General features: G+C 36.9%; 2 protein-coding genes across 2 annotated transcripts; one reads left to right on the forward strand and one right to left on the reverse strand.

The window, feature by feature from the left end:
* The first annotated feature begins 810 nt into the window (after positions 1-810).
* On the forward strand, positions 811-9120 carry LOC146157415 (putative sodium-coupled neutral amino acid transporter 12). Its single transcript, XM_083386694.1, has 12 exons — positions 811-976; positions 1504-1625; positions 2057-2141; positions 2218-2344; positions 2823-2924; positions 3229-3328; positions 3571-3673; positions 3970-4063; positions 5057-5355; positions 6634-6750; positions 7298-7539; positions 8699-9120. The coding sequence occupies exons 1-12, from the start codon at positions 962-964 to the stop codon at positions 8796-8798; spliced, it is 1506 nt and encodes a 501-aa protein (XP_083242820.1). The 5' UTR covers positions 811-961; the 3' UTR covers positions 8799-9120.
* A 2723-nt stretch (positions 9121-11843) lies between these two features.
* Positions 11844-15871, reverse strand: LOC146157416 (microfibril-associated glycoprotein 4-like). Its single transcript, XM_083388208.1, has 6 exons — positions 15655-15871; positions 15045-15160; positions 13980-14076; positions 13425-13521; positions 12758-12898; positions 11844-12033 (listed from the first exon to the last, which is right to left on the reverse strand). The coding sequence occupies exons 1-6, from the start codon at positions 15869-15871 to the stop codon at positions 11844-11846; spliced, it is 858 nt and encodes a 285-aa protein (XP_083244334.1).
* Between the last annotated feature and the right edge of the window lie 1223 nt (positions 15872-17094).

The following is a 17094-nucleotide window of genomic DNA, read 5'->3' on the forward strand; positions in this document are numbered from 1 at the left end:
TGATGGTAGGCTTATTTGGCGCCGGATGTACGCTAAATTGCAGCAAGTGCAAGTTCAGCTTAAACAAGGCTAGGGTGCGGTTCGGACTTTTCTTTTATGTACGTTCTTTGCATAGGCAGGGCGAGATTTTATGCCGCGCCGAGCGTACGGTTTGTTTTAGCGCCGTTTTCCTTCGTCACGCCACGAGACTTGGTTACGCACCACGTGTTTTGGCAAACAACATCACGTGACTGGTTTTGTATCAGCTGTTTGTTCCCGAGATCAAAACTGGAGAAATATAGTTACTGGAAGTGAAGTAACTTTAACGGTGAAAACCCAGTTTATTGGTTGTTTAAATTATTATTTGGTAATATATTTGTCCTTCATATAGTGGTTAATTAATACACCAGAAAAAATCTGATTGAAAGACATTGTATTTTGCAGCGTATCGACTTATTCAATGTGTGGTTTATGACGACAGATAAAATTGTTGGCGTTTGCAATTTAGCTTAATATACTATACACAGCCGTTCTACGCTGACGCTAAGTTTATGCGAACTGAAGCAAATCAAATGAATAGGAATCTATTTTATTTGTTTTGCTGTTCCATCTGTAAGAAGCGTTGTTTTGTACTCAAAAAGTGATGTCAAATTTGTCGGCGCTGGTCTAGAATCCTACCACAACGTTGAAATAATTATTAAGCAATGCATAATATGTGGGTTAGGGTGTCGGTTAGTGTTTGGGTGTGGGTAGGTCAAGTAATATTGTTTAACACTATTACTGGACTCACCCAAACCCAAACGCTAACCGGCACCCTAACCCAAATAATGTTCGTTGTGGTAGGATTCTAGACGAGCGCCAATTTGTCTAGTCATGCTAATCCTTTTTATGTTAGCCAATTTAGATAGAAGTATTTTATAGGTTTTGTATAACCAATGATTTTGCCAGTTCCATCAACTAAGTTGGATAAAAGCCTTCAACAATGTACTCACCAACAGTAAGTTTTGTTTAGGAATAATTAAACATATTCCAACATATGTGCAGGTCTAAGGTGGTAACAGAAAACATTCTGAGGCGGTAACAAACCTGACTGCATACCATAACTTGTGGACACCAAAGATTTGGGCGCTCCTTCAGTTGTGCATGTAGAAATATATGCAAGCACATTGTTAGTGTTTGGGTGAGGGTGGGTCGAGTGTTATTATTAATTGACCCACCCTAACCCAAACCATGTACATTGTGGTATGCTGTATTTTTTGTTTGTTTTTTTGCATAACTGAAGGAGCGCCAAGATTTGCGCCAAAAATTCTTTTATCTAAAATCCTATGTTAAACTAAGACAACGTATATGACAAGAAATGACTATTTTTTAATAAATTTACTAGGCTGTTGATATTTCACGCCAAATGGTCACTGACGTGATTTACGGCAGCATTCTATGCCAAAGATCTTTGGCGGGAAGGTACAGGAATGCAATCGGGGCAACAGAAAGCACTGCTTTAAAATGGAAAACATTTCTACTTAGGTTGGAACGATTTACATTTTCAATCTAATTGTTGGAACTGGAGCACTAACTCTTCCAAAAGCTATGAGCTCAGCTGGTTGGCTTCTCAGTTTGATTCTTCTCTGTGTGTTAGGAACAATGAGGTATGTTGAAGCTATTAAAAGTTTAAGCCAATTAAATCTTGGAAGATGCTTTTTACCTGGACACTAAAGTAGTTTAAATTGGCATATGTTCACTAACGGGCGCAATGGGCAGATAGCGTATGGGCACTTCCTCAGGCTATTTACACAGCTAACAAAGTAATTTAAATCTATTAAGAATAATGCATAAAAGTTATGCAAACGGTGCAGTTTAAAATTAATTCTACCCCACCCAAACCCGAACGGGGACCCCAACCTTAACCTAAATCAATGCCTAATCACATATGCATAAGGATAAAAGTGGAAAAGAGCATTTTGGGCAAATAGCCACTTCCTAAATCTTTTACTTTACTTAAATAGACGTAATGGCAATTCAGTATAAAGCTAAAAACTTAACATCTGGTTTTTAATTTTTACTTTTCTAATCAATGTAGTTACATCACAACAACATTTGTTGTAGAGTCTCTCTCTATTGCAAATGCCTGTATTCGCGAAAACAAGAAGGATTCAATTGACGAGGTTTTAGATTGTTATACTATTTATTATACCTCATGGTGGCAATATATGTTTATTTATGGTCATTTTGTTATATTAGGACACTGATGCAGCTGAAGGAATTGATTCTGAATACAGTGATAATGACTATTCCAAAAACACAAACGTGCGCATACGGACAAAAGATCATTCAGAGCAAACTCACTTGTTAGTTGATACTGCTCCATGTAAGAAAAGATAATATGAAAATAAATTTCATGTATTAATCTATTGATGTTACTTTCAAACATACTGTGTTTATAATGTTAAAAAAAACGTTTTTTCCTCGTTTTAATAAAGTATTCTTTGTACTCGAAATGATGTCTTTCCCATAGAAAGTTAGCTATATTTTTCACCAATGTTTTCTACCTCATTTTAATATGTCTTTAAAGATTTAAGCCAGTGCTTCCCAACCAGTGGGTCGCACCCCATTGATGGGTCACAAAGCTATTTCAGGTGGGTTGCGAGGCATTTCTAAATATTACCGTTTTCTATTAGATCGGGAAATTATTGCATTATATTGTTATTTTTCTGATTAATTTGTTTTTCATTTGTTTGGTAATATCTCATTGTGGGTCGCACAATAAAACTTGCATTAAAAGTGGGTCGCGAACTGAAAAAGTTTGGGAAGCACTGATTTAAGCAATTATTTGATGTATTTTGCAGCTACCGGTTATAGCAGAAGTCGATCACTTTCGCAAACTGACGAATTTGAAATCACACAAGCAGTGGAGATGGGTGGAATGGCCGACATGTTTTTCAACAAAGGTAGCAAGCCGCCCAATTTAGTTTTAGTGATATGTTTGCTGTTTTTACCAAATACATACTGTAATACAAGGCAGATACTGGAAAAAGAATCTTAGTTAATTATTATTAGGCAACATTTATTTTTTAAGTGGTTAGGACTTAGAAGTGAATATAAAAGACCACAATAAGTATATTTTAAACTATTACAAGTATTTATGTTACATTGGTGTAGGCATAGAATAACACAAAAACTTGTCTTCAAAACATCCCACTCATCCGAGGTACATCTTATTTCCTTTGCCCCTAATTTTAGTTATATTTTAAGTTGGAAGAACGCTGTTCTACCTCTGCATTGCGATTTATCTCTATGGCGACTTGGCTATATATGCAGCTGCTGTACCAAAATCGTTGAGAGACATTGTGTGGTAAGAAACAAAAATAATTTTAAAAAATTAAAAAAAATGTTTTTTTTGTTTGGCCCAGCTTCAAACTGTTTATTTGGATTAACTAAGAGTTTTATTGCAAAAAATGTGTTTTTATCCAATTGTAAATTAGTAAACCTAATTGTTTTTGCTGTGCTCCCATATGTGATATTTATGTTTTTTTTTTATTTAAAACAAATTAATGAAAAAACAACCTATTGTTTATTTTAAAACTTTACTTTCAGCCAAAACATGTCATGTGCAGCAAACTCATCCGATCCGCCATCGGACAATGATATTTGCTGGGGAAAAACTGTGACAAGAATGGATGTTTATAGAATATTTGTTGTAAGTGATACAATCAAAAAGTGTTTTAAGCAAACAAACAATATCACTTTCATTATCAAACCTTTGTAATAAAACATGATCCAACTGAAACAATTTGTTACAATGTGTTCACCAATTTTATTAAAAATAGTTGCTTACTATACTGTCTGTTTTCAATTAATATAATCTATCAAAATTAGGCCATCTGAACTCTTTTAAATTAAGTTAGCACTTAAACGAAATAGTTCAACTGTTTTTAATGTTTCTTTGATAACTTGCCTTTCAATTGGCGCAATATATATTTTTTTATTTTTTAGGCTATTTTTGCTGTCGTCCTGGGCCCTTTTACCTACTTCAGTGTTCAGAAAACCAAGTATCTGCAAATCCTCACAACGCTGTGCCGTTGGATAGGTAAGCTGACTAACATAGTTATGATAATGATCAAAACCAGCTTCTCTGGTAATTGTATTTGTTAACCAACATTTCGGCAACCTATTCAAATAACCTTCGCCAGGGTGAATGACACTGAACGCTGTACTACGAGCGACGAGCGTGTACTACGAGCGTTCGATGTCATTCACCCTGACGAAGGCGATTTAAATAAGTTGCCGAGACGTTGGTGAACAATTACAATTACCAGAGGAGATGTTATTTTGTGATTTTTATGACTAGGCCTGGTAGCAACAGTTTATATATAGTTGTTATGTGCCAGTGTATAATGTGCAAATTTTTATACTATATATTGTAAGCAGATGTGCCACACCAAAATTTGTATAAAGCATTTATGTCCTTAAACTAGGCCAAATTCTGTCCATATACAGACTGCATATCACGTTCAAGGGCGTCACAAAGGATATTTCAACTAAAAAAATACATATTCTCCCCCTGATGTAATAAAGGAAAATTTTCCCATAAATGTCAGTAAATATTTAGACGAAATTAAAACTTAGTTGCTGTCAATCAGCGCTTTAAGAAATCTAACAAAAAACATTTAGTCAAGTTATTCCACAACCAGACTTATAATGATTTAAACAAAATTCTAATGAATTAAAAGTTCGTACCATGTGATCTCAAGATTTACTTTTAACAGCCGAACGCGCTTTCTAATACAAACAAAACAAAGCAAAGCTTTCGTGGTGGCATATCTGCTTGTCGGGAAGTTAGTGTTGATTTGCCTGGACATTATTGTCATCGCAGTGCTAGGTCAAATCTTATTTGGGCGATATTTCGAACGAATTTAAGGTTAAGTATCTATACCTCGTCAGTTATACAAAACTCCTAGACTGGCCTCATTTTATAAAAAAAGGTCAGAAAGGGGTTTCAAACTTCTCTAAAAATCGATGTTTTACGTTTAAAAAAACACCTGAAATAAACACTTCACGAAAAATGCCGTTTTTTCTGCAGCCTTCATAACGATGATAGCCCTCGCCAGCGCTCACATGGCTCGCCAAGGTGCGACTGCAAAACCACCGGTGGCCAACTTAGCCGGCGTTCCCAACCTCTTCGGCGTATCTGTGTACTCGTTCATGTGCCAGCACTCGCTACCGTCGCTGGTGACTCCTATCCGTGAAAAACGCAACCTTTATAGGATTCTGGCCTCCGACTACCTCCTTATACTGCTCTTCTATGCGCTGCTTGGCTTCACCGCTGTTTTTTGCTTCTCCAGTGACGCCCTTATGGACGTCTACACCCTCAATTTTCAGGTAGGTTCGTTTTTTTTTCGCGAAATGAAACCGAAATGTGGTTTGTGTGCGATTCGCTTTGAAATGACAAGAGGGCGTTATAGACGAAGCGACTGTTCAATTCGATTTCATCTGTAAAGTACATTGGTTAAACAAGTGGTTCTCAAACTGGGGTCCGCGGTCCATTTGGGGTCCGCGAGACAATTTTCTGGGACCGCGAAGCACCAAAAATCAACTAGACCTCCTAAAGGAGAACATTTTAATTTCAACGTGTTTGCGCCTGTCATCAAAAGCTACGATTAGTTGTTCATTCACGTGATTGCATGCTTTGAGCTGGATTGTGCATTGTGACGTCATAATGATGCGTTGTGCTAATAAGAATTACGTTTCTACAGCTTGCTGTGCTGCCATTTTGTGGGTTGTACGGTCGCGGTTTTAAAACTTATAGTGATGGTTTCACTCAAATAAAGTGATTTTGTGAGCGTTACAATACGGCATAGCCTACCTAAGACTGTAAGAGCACCCGTCCCATCAAAACGTGTTATTTTATGTTTATTTGTGTGTATTTTTCAGGGAACCGCGAGCAATTGAAAAAATTGCTAGGGGACCGTTGGGTAATTTTTTAGAAAAAGTTTGAGAACTACTGGGTTAAGCCAAGTCGTCTAAAAAATACCCTACGAACGCGCTTTGCAGGATAGAACTATCAGAGGAAGGAAAAAACTAAGTTAGTCAATTATAACGTAGCATTAAGACCGGGCCAAGAGGTTTCGCTACAAAAATAGCACAAGTACCTTGTACAATCGCCAGTAATGATTGTTTTTTTCACAAATTATGTCGTAGATAATGTTTATAGTCTGTTACATTATATATATTTTCTAAAATGTCGCAGATGTGTCTTAGTTTAGTCGTTTACAAAATTATTTATTTCTACAAATCTTGTCTACAAGATAACTAATCAAGGCACATTCTAAGAGTAAGTCATAATTTTTCAAAAAATATTTTATAACCCAGAATAGCACAAACACAACCTAAAATCAATGGAATAGTAATTAGTTATCTATATGTAAAAAAGTACCGTTTGATCAAATAGATCAAATCTCTTTGATTCTAGATAGGAGTTTATAGTCTTGATTTCTATATATCAGTTTGTAGTCAAAAAGTATTTTCAATTTTTTATACAATAGGCCTACATAATGCATTGCTCCTACAACTGATATTTCTACTGTATTACATTTAGGCTTATTGCAAGTTTCAACAATGAAATCCTTCTTTAAAAATTAATTTTGATTGTTGTCGCAGGATTCCTGTTACGTCACAGACGTCGCATTCCTCCGCTACTTTCTCGGCCTGTTTCCCGTTTTCACGCTTTCCACAAACTTTCCCATTATCGCCGTTACCCTCCGAAACAACCTAAAGGTATATTTCGACCAAGTGCAATTTTTTACGTTTTTTTGAGAAAGGTTTTAGTTGTTTCTTGTTGAGTGGCATGACAGTGCCATCATTTGCGGAATATATATGTTTTGTATCTCCTTACTGAACATGACATTTTGGTCGCGCACCACCTTATAAATTGTTACTTTTACTACCAACTGGTTTAAAAAATCTCTTTTGTTTAAGTTTCCTTTTAGTCGAAAATCACCAAATAAATTAACGAAATACCTTGCGCTAAAGGTGCATGAAACTTAACAGCAAAGTACAGAGGAAGTTTTCTTTTAAAACTTCCTCTGACGAACCTCATAAAAAATCCCTCACGTACACCCGAGAAACGTGAACAGTTTGAAAGTTTATCGTTCAGTATTCCTAGAAGTGTAAAATATTCAAGTGTAAAATATTCATTTTATAGCATTACTCACTTATTCTCTCGCTAAGTGTACTACATTTTTAACAACTCTTCTCTACACAGTTTTAACAACTCTTCTCTACACAAATCAAAATACGTTAACTTCCCTAAAATTCTTCCAAGGCCCTCTTCAAAGGCTGCAGCAGTTCGTTCGCGGCCGATCGCCTTCTTTTTCCCACCCTGGCCATAATACCGCCAGTGGCCGTCGCCTTTGCAACCAACGACCTCACCACCCTGGTTGGCATCACTGGGTCTTACGCAGGAGCTGGCATCCAGTACGTTGTGCCCGCTTGCCTTGTACTGATGGCGAGACGCGAGGCAAGCCGTGTTGTTTGCAGGTCGTCGGCAACCAGGAATCGCCTCAGGTAAAACTCGGGCACTTTTTTTGAGGGGATTGTCTCATGTTAATCGCAAGAGGCTGTGGATATAGAACATCGTTGACTTGTTAGATTGACGAACTTTTCGGTTTTGTTTGTTAGTGCCATTAGCAGTGTCCACTGTGCAGACGTGGAAGCCTTATATGAGCACAGCATTTTGCCTAACCTCACCCCTAAGTACAACACCAAGTTTCCTGATAATCTCAACGCCAACTTATTTTCTACCCCTAACCACCAATAAGCCGAAACAGGCCAAAAAATCCGGTGGCAAACTAGGGCGCCCAAACGTAGACACCAAAACGGCCGATGCCAGACAGAAGGCACCCGATCGTCTCATCCCTACAGTTTCAGGCGTAATTTTACATTTAGGCCTTATTCTGATGAATTTATGACCTATTCCGACAAGTATATGTTTTACTTAGGCCAGCGGTTCTCAACCAGTGGGCCATGACTCACTGGTGGGCCATAAGAACATTTGAGGTGGGCCACAGACCAATTTCAATAAGCTAGATTTAGTTTCATTTGTGTCACAATATTTAATTTTACAGGAATAATGGCTTGGGGAGGAATTAAAAAGGAATGTAAATTTATTGTTCAGCCGCAAGTATCTCACTAATGCACAGTTGAATAAATAATCTGTTTTGAAATAGGTTCTGCTGTATTTTGTTCTAAACCTATTTTAAAGGTTTTTCTTCCATAAAAATTCTATTGGGCCACAGATTTGTTTTGCAACGTAAATGGGCCATGAAAGAAAAAAGGTTGAGAACCACTGATTTAGGCGATTAAGTTCTTTTTTTTTGTTACTGCATATATGGTCGTTTAAAGTTTAAACTATACGACGTAGAACTAGTTTTATTCGTATGCTGTGACCCGACCGTCCTCAGAACTTGATCCAGAAGGTCGCAAGCTCGCAGCCATTCCTGTACATTTTGTTCCGCATTTTTTATGTATTTAATTACTGTATATTTCAAACAGGTGTGTTATATTATTCTTCATCGACATACCAACGGTTATTAACGTATTGGCCTGGATTGTAAAATCCTTTCAAAAGAGTCATATTTTTGCACCAGTACAAAGCTCACTTAATGACAAAGTTATTTTCTCTTTTTTCAGCTTAACTTTTTACCATACGTTTTTTTCGTTTCAGGTCGCCTTTCTCACGTCGTCTCTGGGTGTTCATGGTTCTCATTTGGGCGGCGATTTGTCTAATCTTTGTCACAACAAATCACATCTTGTCACTCACTTGAATAATTAATTATATATTGCCACTACAGACTACAGTGCCACCCTTTTAACGTTTGAATTCCGCCCTAGGATCATTTAAATATACGCTCTGTGCCTCGCACTGTTGTTTTAAACGAACGAGTTGTGGATGAAAAATTTTCGGTATGCAATTTTTAACGGGTGTGAGCGATTTTTAACGGGGTGAGCATTTTGTTTGTGCAGACATTGCAACACTGTTTACAAACTTTACTTTGTTTTCTAAACCTTATTTATGTGCAATTTTAACTTTACATTCTCACATATAACGCGACGCAGCCTAATAGAACAACGTGTAAATTTCGAACAGTAGTTGCATCTCTGGTGAATATTTAGTTTGCCACATTGTGCCTTTTGTTTAAATGTTGCAGATTTCTTACACTGCTTTTGTTGGTCTAATTTTATCTGGGACTTAAAGGGGAAATGTTGTTTCTTGTTTTTTTGCGGAAGAGTATTTATTTGTTATCCACGCCAGTACAACCTATCTAAGTTATTCGCTAATTAGCTCCCACTGATTTCGATTTTCAACATATACGCATTTCGCTTTCATATTTGCATTTAAATGTCAACTCACTTTTTACTGTAGTTGGTCAGCTTAAACTGTTATTCATATGAGTTTCTATTTATCCGAAATTAACTTTACTATTCCATATTTTTATTTGATTGTTCAGTGAGCTTTATCCCGTTGATGTGACCTACAAACGCACTCGTTGAAATTCTCAGAAGAATTGTATGTGCAATGTGCATTTTGGAATGCAGCATTTGGTTTTGATTACAAGAACAAAAATCTGATTTTGGTGATTTTACTTTACACGATTAAAATACGTATATATACTGACGACGTTCGACTAAGCTAAAAACAGTTGTTGTTACGGCAGCAGTCGTTTATTTACAAATCGAACAAAACATATATAGACAATGAAGATTGCAAGCTACTCTAAAACACAAGGTTCACGAGTTATAAGTTTATAACCCATAAATCTTTGTTTCTCAACCTATGGATCGCGACCCAAAATGGAGTCGCAGTTTGATTTGGTTCCGTTGCTGACTGCGCTTGTTTTATACTTGAACTTTATATGACTGTTTCCGATAAAATATGTCCAATGATAATTGAACAACAAATCCTGAAGCTATACCAATACGTGCCTCATATTAATTAAATTAGAATTTTACCATTCCATATTTTTATTTAATTGTTCGTTGTAGCTTTATCCCGGTGATGTGACCTACAAACGCACTCGTTGAAATTCAAGAATTGTATGTGCAATGTGCATTTTGGAATGCAGCATTTGGTTTTGATTACAAGAAAAAAAAAATCTGATTTGGGTAATTTTACTTTTTAGGATTAAATATACGTAGCCTACTGCGACGAAAGTTGTTGCGGCAGCAGTCGTTTATTTCCAAATAAAAAAAACATATATAGACAATAAAGATGACAAGTACGTTACATTAAAATACAAAGTTAACATAGTAGAGGTTTATACCCCCTTTATTGGGTCGCCTACTGCAGTAGTTTTATACAGGGAGTCGAACCGTTTGACTTTTCCGATTCAGTTCGGTTCGGGTTCAAGATTTTTTTCGGAATCCGGTTCAGTTCCGGTTTCGGTTCGGAGGAATTTAAAAGTTCCGGTTCAGCTCCGGTTTAACCATCGCTATTTCAAAACCGGTTCATAAAGTTCCGGTTCAGATATAATATAATTTGCGTTAAATCTCAAAATGTGGGTTGATAAATGTAGAGAATAATCTTTGAATTGTAAGTCATTTAATCGAAGTTCCGTGACTTAATTAAAAAAACAGCAACTCAATATTGAAATATCTAAAAAATAAAAAATCAACGATTTTTTCATTCAATATTCATATTTTTTTCATAAAATTTCGAGCATGGCGTAACTTGACTCAAACCGCTTTTGTTTACAGGTTCGGGTTCGGTTAAGGTTCAGGTACTTTCAAATTATTCGGTTCAGTTCCGGTTCGGCTCCTTAAAATCTTATAAAAACCGGTTCAGGTTCGGTTACGGTTTGGAAAAAATTGACCCAAAACCGGTTCATAAAGTTCCGGTTCGGTTCCGGTTCGACTCCCTGGTTTTATATGGTTCAATTTGTTAAGATTGGTTCTTAACAAATTTTCTGAGTAATAATAATTTTCAAAATACGCGGAAGCAATATGAATACGTGCCTCATATTAATTAAATTACAACTTATAAATGCTAATGTCTTATGTTTTGCTCGCTTACAAAAATCTCAGTGAAGAAAATTGGTTCGCCAAAGTTTCTCTCTTACATACTTACGCTTAGTATTTGGGTCGCAACGATTATTATATAATATACAAGCCGATGAATTATGTAAGATTGCATTTGAAGATTTGGGCAAAACCTTTGCAGTTAAAACAATCAGGAGCAAACATTCGCATGTAAGTAAAATTAGTTTTCTTTCTTGTTGTTAGTTTTGATGAATGCCAATGGATAATATCTCGTGTTGTTTATCGGTCTTTATATTTTAACTGGCACATACAGGGCACCAAAGTCTTAAGTGCTTAGGGCAGGGGTGTCCAACAAGCGGTACGCGTGCCAAATGTGGAAGGCGACCTATTGAAAAATGGCACGCAAGCCCCCCTAAATTACTTAATTTTTTATTCAGCCAATTGTCAAAAAATACTTATTTTTTTATACAGTAAATTGTCATTGTTTATTCACAATATAAAACAATCGCGACAACTAACAATTACTTCTAATACTATAACATTATATTGTAGTGGAGGCTAGCATTCACATAACTATAAAGTTTGGTGTGAAGAAACAAAAAGCCAAAGACAGCTCACCGACGGACACTTAGATGCAGTTATGCGCACTGTTACTACACGTTTTTATTATTTGTAAAAAAACGCTTTTATTATTAGAAAGAATTAGTTTCTAAACTTTGGAACGGAAAGAAGTAATAGGATAAAAATTGGCAAGCCGGCATGTTTGAGTTTGACACCCCTGGCTTAGGGCCCCTAAAATACAAGATCCGGCCCGGCAAGTATATAGCCACGTCTCAGCCGCACGAAAACTTCATGGTGGAAGCGGCCAGTGTGCTCGACGCTCCTTTCCATTCGTGCCACATGTTGCCGTGCCACGCTCCGTTCGAGCTTCCGTAGTAGGCGTTCAGCTTGCCCACCTGACAGCTGCGGAACCACCAGCCGCCACTCTCGCCGTAAACCCCAGTCGAGCAGCTCTTCGCGTTTCTGTTGAAAATGAGCTGCAGGTATAGAACCAGACTTTGACTTGACAAAAGTGCACTTGAGCCACTGTTTGCAAATAACTTGACTTAAGTCTGTTGGGCAAAATACCTTGACTTGACTTTAGTATTTTGGACAAATTACTTGACTTGACAAAAAATCTGGGCTGAAATAAAGTGATTTCAAGCATTTTTTTTAATTGGGCTATTTATCGTAACCATTGCATATAAAAACAATTTGTCTGCTAATTGTTGCATTTATGTTTTTCTACTTGTTATTGCTCCTAATCGAAGAACAGTTTTAATAATTTTTACTTTTATGACAAGGACTTGACTTGTTCCAATGACTTGACTGGGATTTGACTTGCGCTGGGATTTTGTTTGTTATTTATTCCTTAGAGCAGTAATTCCCAAACCATGTGCCGCGGCACACTAGTGAGCCTCGAGAGGTGCCGAGAAAATTTTGTTAATTTCGGAAAATAAATTATTTCAATCACCAATAGGCATACAAGCAAGTATTTTAGACTTAATTACGCACTATTGACTACGAATTAATAATGTTGAGACATTTGCATATAGTTTATCGTGTGTTAAAAGCGATTGTAAAATTACTCTATTGTTGTTCTGTTAAAAGTGTGCTGCGAAATACATAATATTTTTAGTGTGCCGCAAGCTAAAAAAGAACCACAGCCTTAGAGGGAACACTGTTCTTAACCAAAGAAAAAACTTACAAATCGTTGTCGCTGTCACGAGTGGAGAACGCCATTCCATCGGCGGGATGATCTGACCTCGTCATGCTGTCACCTGCCGTTCCTCTGTAGCGAGCCACGTGCAATCTGTACAAGTCGTCCTCACCCTCGATGGAAAAGGCGCTGAAAAATAAAATGCTGTTAAAAATTCGATCAACTGACGCGAGTAGAGTCGTGACCGCATCAAACCATATAATATGTCAGTGTTGTTTAAAGACTTAAGTCAAAAATGACTTATTTACAGCAATGTTATATATGCTGTGTTGTCTACCGCTGTAAAACAGAACTTATATTTACTGCTCTTCGTAAAGGCGAATTTTAAAGATTCAGGTCATCCATAATAGTCGAAACGGGTGAAAAGTCCTTTTCAATCCAAAATATGCGGCATAGACATTTAGGTGTTGGCGGCAAGCCAGAAATAGTAGGCCACTTAGATGTGAAACACTTCTTATCAAATATAAAAAAAAAATTCCATCACAAACAAGAAATCCTTTCCTTTGAAATAAATCGACTTTCGCATCATTTTGTAACCACTGTGTCAACGTCTTGTAAAAACAGGAGATTTAGAGCCCAAGTACTGTCTCGCCATTGAATCCGCTATACGTGGCACAGCGAAGAGCAAAAAATGGAAGATGCCCGAATTACTTACTTGTACAAGGCGTAAGCATGGTCCCCATCAAAATCCCAAATGTCAATCCTCAGTTGGCAGCCTCGCCCCTTAACTAGCTGATAGACCTTCTCCAGCCCTGTTGGTGAATGCAATTTTCAAGATATCGCACAAGGCTTTTGGCACAAACACATTTAGGCCAACAATACCCAACAAAGCTGGTCAATAATCAAAATATTGTAGGCTATAATCAAAAGTTTATATAAAAAAATTAGTATTTCTTTGAAATCTGAGCATGTGTTTCCATTTGTGCGCTAATTAGTAAAAGTGTCTCCATCTCGTTTGAAGCCTGTTTGTTACTTTGTTTGTAATTATACGTCAGCGTTTTTTGCTAACCAGCAAGTGAGTAATATGTAGCTTAATTGATAAAATGAATCTTAAAGCCTAAAATGTCGAGTAAATCGACATAATCTTAATAAAAACGTTTCGAAAAGTTCTTCTATTATCATCGGTTAATCTATTATCAACCAGCAAGTTGTTTTAGAGTTAGACCCTATAACCTAAATAGGCTATAGGCCAAATTCTAAATATACCTACCTAGCCAAAATTCTCCACGCAAACTGCCAAAGCCGTTTTTGTAGTCGTTCCACGATCTTGCAAAATCGACGCTTCCGTTGAATCGGCGCTGGAACACCTAAATTTTCAAAAGGTATCAAAAATTCGGCACTCTATAGTAGGGATGTCTGCTGCTTAACTTAACATTTAATTCCGTTACCTTATATTTTGGACAAAAAGTGCCGCAATCCAAATCACGTTATAAGCTAAACTCAAAAAAACAATTTAGATGATTTTAAGCGTTTGACGGTGGTTTCTTTCAGATTAGGCTATCATATATTGGAGTAGGCCTACATTTAAAAGTTTGGTTAGCTCATGCTGTAAACCTATAATATATTTTTGTTTTTTTATCTTTTGTGATAGAAACACTGCGTTTGATGGCAAATTAAAGGTAAAACTCATAATTATATTAATTAGGTCAGGGTTTAATTTTGAACATAACAAACGCTTTTTGTCTCGCTTTGCGCCAACACTTTACTGCCTCCAACACGATTTTAAGTGCAAAAACATATCCGAAGCCCGTCTGATTAACAGTTGTTCTAACATTTTAATAACATAATTCGTAGTTAACATTTTGTGCGGCCCGCGACTAGAAAAAATTTGCCGAACCCTGTTGTACGGTATGTGTACTCTTTTAAAGATAATTAAATTGCCGCAGTTATTCACAACTTATTGATACTGAAAGCTTTTGCTATCCAGTATCGTAAATCTTACTTGTTACGCTTTGAATTTATGATGAATTATGATTTAAGCAGAGGGGAGCAATCTCATCCATCCCATTGATGTTGTCAGTTTTGTAAATATATAAAATTTGGTTTTATTTATTTTTTGCTTTGTATTGCGGTCCGCGAAAAAACAGATTTACAAATAGTGATCCGTGGTCTAAAAAAGTTTGGGAAACCCTGAATTAGGTATTAGATAAGCACCGATAGCAACCAGTACAGATAGTACCAATTGTTATCGAGTATCCGATATCATAGGACGCCTATACTTATTAGTAAGACAAGTTGGTGGACATCTTTGAGTAAAAAAATGTTCTTTACTCACGGTCCATTTTCCGTCGCAAAATGTCTCTTTTCCGCTCCTGAGCGTTTGGAAGCCAGCGACCGGCGACGTGCGACAGGAAATTGGTCTTTGCATGGTCTCGTTGATTTTTTCCATATCTGAGTTTCAAAAACAATATTTTTTGAGATAAAACTAATAAAAAGAGATAAAACTAATATTTAAACAAGTAGTTTTATTTATTAATTTTTTTTGACAAAACGCTTTTTCAAAAACATGTCAATTTTACCCAAAATTCTGGCTTATATATTTTAGAGTACACTTTTAGATGTGAATATACAAGTGTTTTGACTATAATATATAAAAGTTTTGTTAAATGTTGTTAGATTAATCTACCAGGCCGCAAAGTTATTTGCTGAAAGCGCAAATCGTCCGAAAGAGCATTATCCTACTAGCTGCCGACTGACGGGCGCAACCTTTCGGTCCTTGACTTTTGTTGTCGTGACAAAAAACTGTTGTTAAATAAAACTTCTTCTGGCATTCTAGACCAAGCTACAGACACTGTAAATTGTTAGTTCTTCTAAGCATACATTGAGAATAGGTTTTTATGAATTACGATTTTGATTTTATTTTTATCCTGCGATATATATCTTACCCGCAACCAACTGTTCGATTTTCGTTATCAAAATTCCAACATCGGGACTTTGGCCGTCATCGCCCCTCTCTCCCTTTATTCCAATCGGCCCTGCCTTGCCCCTGTCACCCTTTTCCCCCTTACTTCCGGTCCCACCATTTCCGTTATTCACCGAAACGTCACATACCCTCACTGTCTCGTATCGGCATTGGTGCTGACCCCAAACCGATTGAGCCATTGTGTGAAACGCGAAAACAAAGACAGTCAACAGAGTAGGTATTCCGGCGTTCATTTTGCTATGCTATCGCGTTGCTGTTCACCAGCTAACTGACTCCGTGCGTGTTTTGGCGCCGCTATATATGCCAGCTAGCTCGCGGTGAAATTTTCTAATCTTGCTTTGCGTCGCGTGTAGTCTACAAGTCTCAGAACCAATTTACCGCGCGTTTTGCGGGTGGGAAATTACCTGCTCAAATTTTACAATCTTGCTTGACACATTCGGTGTATTTGGAAGGAAAAATATGCCTTGTGGGCCTTGTGACTAATTCGTGGCTTTTTTCGGTTTCTAACACAATAATTTATACCGTTTTCTCACTTGTTTGGTGGACGGCTTTTCTCGGTAAATCCGACTTCAAGAAAATGATGCAATCAGGTACCCACATAAAATGCATATTTTAGGCGTGTACATTTCCTTAATGCAGGTGAAACAGCGGATTGCTGCGAAAGCAAATCCTGTCTCTTTTTAGGTTTATTTACACACTGACATTTTATGTTGTTGCTTGCGAATTGTTTTGTGGATATTTGCGCACCTCAGTACTATCAGCATATGGAACTACACAAAGTTTTATATACGACAAGTGTTTTCGTAAAACAATTCCTGAAAAATCACCATGGTCGTTATTTTAGCTGTCAGTCACGCATGAATAGATACCGGTTACATTTGTGTCTGAATTTGAAACATGTGAGTGAAATTATCTCAGGTATGGTAGTGGTAGGCTGTCTGTATCATTAACCTCTATTCTATTTATACTTTACTGGTAAAAATCTAATTTGTGACATGACAGAAAAAGCGACCATTTTTTTGGCCAAGAACTAATAATTGTTATTTGAAGTCGATTATCCGGATCGGGTCTGAAGCGTTGTCAAAGCTGCAACGGCTGTTGATTGGCTCGTTTCGGCTTCCGACATGACGTAGTTAAATTTACTGACATCTAAATGGTAAAGTGAAAAAAGGATTCTAAAAACATCTCCTGTAAGTTATATGATTTCCTGTCAGTTATATTAGGCCGGCATCAACCCGGAATTTGCATTACGATATGTAAAGGTTGAATACGGAATAGATACCGATAAATAGAATTTCCCAATTCTATATTCTCCCTGTTTTATTGTCGCGAAGTTATTACACCTTTTGTTATGATTGTGATAAAATAATTTAGACATTCCTATAGGTGGAAATTAATTTAA

The sequence above is a fragment of the Ascidiella aspersa genome, chromosome 4, assembly GCF_963924565.1.
Source record: "Ascidiella aspersa chromosome 4, kaAscAspe10.2, whole genome shotgun sequence".
Taxonomy (NCBI): Eukaryota; Metazoa; Chordata; class Ascidiacea; order Phlebobranchia; family Ascidiidae; genus Ascidiella; species Ascidiella aspersa.

Coding starts and splice junctions, on each gene's coding strand:
- LOC146157415 (XM_083386694.1), top strand. Junction 4,064..5,056: donor AACGCTGTGCCGTTGGATAG/GTAAGCTGACTA, acceptor TTTTTTCTGCAG/CCTTCATAACGATGATAGCC. Junction 5,356..6,633: donor TCTACACCCTCAATTTTCAG/GTAGGTTCGTTT, acceptor TTGTTGTCGCAG/GATTCCTGTTACGTCACAGA.
- LOC146157416 (XM_083388208.1), bottom strand. CDS start 15,871: ATGGCTCAATCGGTTTGGGGTCAGCACCAATGCCGATACGAGACAGTG. Junction 15,161..15,654: donor AATCGAACAGTTGGTTGCGG/GTAAGATATATA, acceptor TTTGAAACTCAG/ATATGGAAAAAATCAACGAG. Junction 12,034..12,757: donor CGTGACAGCGACAACGATTT/GTAAGTTTTTTC, acceptor CATTTTCAACAG/AAACGCGAAGAGCTGCTCGA.